Source organism: Bidens hawaiensis, unplaced genomic scaffold, assembly GCF_021521415.1.
Source record: "Bidens hawaiensis isolate Kalapana, Puna unplaced genomic scaffold, B.hawaiensis_p1.1 tig00023396_1, whole genome shotgun sequence".
Taxonomy (NCBI): domain Eukaryota; kingdom Viridiplantae; phylum Streptophyta; class Magnoliopsida; order Asterales; family Asteraceae; genus Bidens; species Bidens hawaiensis.
Genome location: NW_027493666.1, coordinates 46,633 through 52,420, shown reverse-complemented (window position 1 = coordinate 52,420; position 5,788 = coordinate 46,633). Strand labels below are relative to the sequence as shown.

The 5,788-nt window shown below is 31.9% G+C and overlaps 1 protein-coding gene across 1 annotated transcript; it reads right to left on the bottom strand.

Moving 5' to 3' along the window:
- Nucleotides 1–404: 404 nt before the first annotated feature.
- LOC143567410 (uncharacterized) lies at nucleotides 405–1,034 on the bottom strand. Its single transcript, XM_077053844.1, has one exon. The coding sequence runs from the start codon at nucleotides 1,032–1,034 to the stop codon at nucleotides 405–407; it is 630 nt and encodes a 209-aa protein (XP_076909959.1).
- Between the last annotated feature and the right edge of the window lie 4,754 nt (nucleotides 1,035–5,788).

Here is a 5,788-nt window from a genome sequence, read left to right as displayed (position 1 = left end):
TTAAATATGTATTTGGTTCACTTGTATGCATGCAATGCACATAATCAATAAATTCTTGAGCTTCATATGTTCTTATTTTAATTTATATACCAACAATATTTTCATGATAATAGGCACTGAATCACGAGCATTTCTAAATGTGTGCACTTTATTGGTTGAAACTTTGTAATCCAGTCACTTCCGTGACTAAAGATGATAGACTAGGTTGCATCATATCATATGTTCCTTAAACCCTGCATGCACATATTCAACGTGTGTGACGTTATATAACGTAAACTTATTTGCCACTTATCAAATTTTCTTGATATTAAATAAAATTATTCCATTTTAGTACAAGAATTTGCAAAACTTTAGCCAATTCCTTTATTATAATTATATATTCTAATTACAAAATTTGATTACTGTCATACATAAAATTGTTCATATTTAGACTTATAATCCCTCCACAGTTGATCTATGGGCTTCCCGGTCAAGCCTTCAAAATACTTGACATAGAAATCGAACCTCATTTTCTTGTTAAGCTTTGCTACGAACCCAGGGTTGATCCCGTCACAATATTCAAGAAATCGGGCAGTGAAATCATACCCTTGATCCCATCGGTCCCCTTGTCCTGGTACCGCGAACCCTTCTTGTGCATAACCTCCTATTAACTTTGCATAATCCGCAACTCCTTCAACCAATCCTGCCGGGGCACGACCTTCACCGTCCCATTGAAAACAATGGGTTATTTCATGGTAAAATAAGGATGTGAATTTCCATTTCAGCTCCCCTGGGTATCCATTTAAAAATATTGAACTAACATTAATTTTGTTACTCCCACATGAGATTCCTTCGGCTCCATCGAACTCAACAATGTAGACATCCACCGAATCTATTGGTTTCCGATCTGAGGGATCGGTCTGTCTGAAAAGGGTTGTCCATATGAATTCGTTGATAGTACCCATCATATGCTTTGTGTATGGGATGCCAACTTCATTTGTGAAGCGGATGCCACCCGGGGTGTTGGTGGCTTCATTTGTCACATGGTAATCCATGGAAGGATATTGAGATGGTTAGGAGTGTATACATGATTAAGGATATGGGAGCCATGATGTGTTGAGTATTAGTTAGCTTTAAGGTGCATACATGTGATTTCAAAACATACAATATATATACAGACTAAAGGTAATTGCATTTGATTATGTGCATTTATCTTAATGATTTGTAACTGCATTTGATTATGTATTTTTCTCCATGATTTTTTAACTAAAATGCGGATATGATGGACTTCCTAAATAGAGTATATTCCTATAATTTCTCTCTGTCAAAATCATCTTATTAACAACTCATAAGCCCAACGAAATAAGGTTTAGAAGTAAAAAATAAAATAGATTCATTTGAGGGTGGGAGGGGCACCCCCTTTGAACCTACACTAGGTTTGTCCAAAGTCAATCAAAATATATTTTTACTTATTTCCGTAGACGTCATTTACATATAATAGTAACCAGGTGTTTTCCCGGCGTGTTGCGCCGGTGTACCTTCGTTGTAGTTGTTTATTCGTTTAGCTAGGCAGGCGGTTGCGTCGGTGTACCTTCGTTGTAGTTGTTTCTCTGTTTACCTAGGCAATGGGTGCGATTTATTAATTGTTACAAAAGTTCATACCATTTATGGCGGTACGATTAGCAAGGTAATTTGGTGTACGTTTAACACCAACGCTTATCGTCTATCTCCCATCTTGCAACAATTGCGCCGGTCACACGATTCAAACACACATAGAACATAGTACGTTATAATAACTTTACCACCACACCACCTTTTTCATTACTTGATTTAGTAAGAAATCTATAAATACAAAAATCTATTTCTATTTAAAAAAACAAAATTGAACCAAAAAAAAAACAAAAAACAGGTTATGAGCAAAGGTTTAAACTCATGACTTGCCACTTGCTACAAGACTACACTACCATCACACCAACTTCTATTGTTGTTACTTTTGTTGCTTTCAAATATTAAATACTAAAATAGATTTCAAAATATTTTAAAAAAAAACAAGAAACGTAGTGGCTACCATTGAACCTCACCAAAATCACTTTAGCAGCAAATTTTCCTTTCTAATATATATTATAATAGATATGGAAACTTTTTTTTAGAGAACTTTGGTTTTGATTCTTGTGGTTTCTTAAAATTATCAATTTTGGTTCATTAGTTTATTTTAGGCTTTTACGGTACAATAGTTTCAATTAACTATCAGTTTGAGTCCAACTCACTAACGTCATCCACCAACCGTTAGTTAATACAACTTTGAGGGGCTTTTTTATATTTTCACACTTTTAATTCATATGAATTTTTTTTTACTAAATATAAGTTTTATACTTTTTGTTATTTTCTAACTATTATGGCTTATTATATTTGTTTATATATAAATACATACTTTTTTACCTTTTTAAAATATTTTTTTCTAGAATCGAAGCTTTTATGCAACTGTATATTTATTTATATATATTTGAATGCTTTTATTTTTACTTTTTATATCCGTAATAAAATCTAGGCTTTAAAAAATAGAATATTTATTTTTTAAGTTTCATTTTAATTCTACATTTCTAATAACTATAAATTATTTAGAAAACTTAACTTTTGTGCTTTTATTTCTCGGTGGTAAAAAGAGCATATATTTATTTTATATTGTTTTTTTTTTTATTTTCAATTAACAGAAGTTTTTGAAAATCTATTTATTAATTTTAATTATTGGTTTTTATTTTTTTTCAAAAACTAAATTTTTGTACTCTATAGAGTTTGAAATAATTATTTCACGTCTTAATCACCTTGCCAGCGCATCAAAATAAGAATGACATCTTGGTTTGTATTTATTAAAAATATACACTTGCATAAAAAAGTAAGATTCGAAAATATTATATTTATTAAAAATAAAAAGTGAATAGATATTTATATATAAATAAATATAAATAACCATAATACTACAAAATAACAAAAAGTATAAAACTTAATTTTGGTAGAAAACTAAAAAATTTTATGATCAAAAGTTTGTGAAAAATACAAAAAAAAAACATTTGTATTAACTAACGGTTGGTAGATGACGTTAGTGAGTTGGACTAAAACTGATAGTTAATTGAAACTATTGTACCATAAAAGCCTAAAATAAACTATTGGACCAAAATTGATAATTTAAAGAAACTACAGGGACCAAAATCGAAGTTCTCTATTTTTTTTAAACAATTATTGTTAAGATGGTTCATTGGGGAACCAAAAAATGGGAACCATGTAAAAAACTATTTTTTTTCATAAATATTTTTAACGGTTTTCATTTAAGCACATGTAGAAGTTTATTAAAAATATTTTAACCTTTTTTTAGTGTGTGTTTTTATTTTTTTTTTTAAATTGAGGATTTTTTTATTATTATACCAACATGACTTTTATGTGTTTATATGCCAAATTTATAAATAAAAAAAAAGAATGAAAGAAAAAGAGAGAGAACTTTCATTTCCGTCCTTGTGGTTTGCTCTTTATGTTAATTCCGTCCAAAGATTTTTTTTGTCATTTCTATCCTCATTGTTTCATTTTCTTGCCATTTCAGTCCAAACAACTAACTCTGTTAGTTTTAGTTTGTTAAATTAACATGAAATGACAAAAATACCCTTTTTAATTAAATAAAGTAAACTGTCATTTTCGTCCATGTGGTTTGCTCACTTTTTTCCAGATGCATCCAAAATAAACTTATTTTTAGCCATTTCCATCCTAATGTTCTCTAAAAGTTATAATTTCATCCACTTATTAACACCGTTTGCCCTTGTCAATTAAGATAGTGTGATTTGCTAAGAGTTTCCTTACTAGCACCATTTTAATAAATTATATATATTATCGGGATTCGTATGTATGTTTTAACAATATTATTTAATGTGACAAAAATAAATAAACGTACGTACCGATCCAAATCTGCAACGAATCCTGATAATATATATTGTATTTTGAACGATTCTTATGTTTATTTATTTCACTTACATTAATTAATTTTGTTAAAACATGCAAATGAATCCTAATAATATATATAATTTATTAAAATGGTGTTAGTAAGGGCACATTCGACAAATTACACTATCTTAATTAACAACAGCTAATGGTGTTGGTAAAGTGGATGGAAATTACAACATTTAGAAACCGTGAGAACAATCTTGGCTAAAATAAGTTTATTTTGGACGAATATGGCAAAATTGAGCAAACCATGTGGACGAAAATGGCAGTCTACTCTAAATTATTATAAGGGTATTTTTATCGTTTAATACTAACTTAACAGACTGAAGCAAACGATGATAGTTGTAACACCCCGACCAAAGGCGGATTATACATCGGGGCGCCACATATTGTTTCATTACTCGTGACACTATTGGGTGTCAATATTTAATAAATACATTCATTCGCGCACGCGCAGGGTAAACACAAGATAACATAAAACATCATAAATCAATATATTATAAATTATAATATTCGAACAGCAAAAACTTGTCTTGATACATTTTAATCTAGGTCCAAAATAAAGAAACTTCCTATGTGTCCACAAGCTCCAAAACAGCTACTGCAAACCTGAACATGTGTTAAAATAAACGTCAAACACTTGCGTGTTGGTGAGAAATCAAGTTTAATACAATACATAGGTAACAATAAATCTGCGCGCAACACGTGTATGTCTGGTGTTTAACAAGGGTGCAATCAGATTGTGATCAAGCCTAGATAGATCATAGCTCATAGTTCATAGTTCAATCCGTGCTCCCAATTGAGCACAAAAACGAGAAAACATCTGTGCAAGTGTAAACAAAGAAAACCGTAAACGATAGGTCTCCCGTGTTCATCTAATGGATCCATGAAAACTGCGGAATAGGCCGAACAAAGCGGTTAATGATACACACATACAAATAAACAGCCAAGTAAACGTCCTCAACACATGGGATACTGCGCGACTAAAGCTCATAAACAAGTTTAAGACTCTAAGTTTGTATGAACACATGAACATCCCAAAACATTAAAAGCAAAAAGGGATTAGGTACGAGATTACTCACATGATAAACGATGCGGTGTAAGATAAAGCAAGAACCAACTTTAAACAAGCACAAGTTAACCTATAATTAAAGATTATTGTTTTAATGATTGGTTTTAAGTCTTGATTACAAGTTAGCATAATTAATAAGTAAGTTATTATATATAATATATATATTACCGGAAGAGCAGGACAGAACAGGGAGGAAGACGGAGAAAGAGAGGGAGGCGGCAGAGAGCAAGGAAAACAGGAGAGAGTAAGTGTTTTGTGTGTGTAGTGTTATGAAAATATTATTATTATTTATAGGAAAACCCTAGGAGACATAATCCCTAGAAAAGGGGAAAAAAGATCTCAAAAAGCAAAAGATTCCAAAAGCAAAAGATATGGAAAGATATGGCAGCTGCAGGGGGCAAGATAAAGCTGTCAGGGAACAGTAAAAAGGCATGAGCGGTTCAGAAAAAGGTACTGGTCAAGCATGGAAAAAGCAGATCTCAAAAGATTATGTCAGTCACTTTATCTGCCAACCAATGGGGTTGGCGCGCATGCTGCGCCGAAAGTAACTTTTCAGACATAAAGCAGATTAGGTCAACAGCTCAAAAGATAAGACAACACAAAAGCAAACGGCTAGATTCAACAGAAGAAACTCAAAGGGTTTAGCGCGAGAAGGCTAAGGCGCGAAGGCAGACACAGAAGGTCAAGAGAGCGCGAGCGCGAAGGCAGACAGAACTATCCTTAACGCGTCGCGGAAAGAACTACATTTCT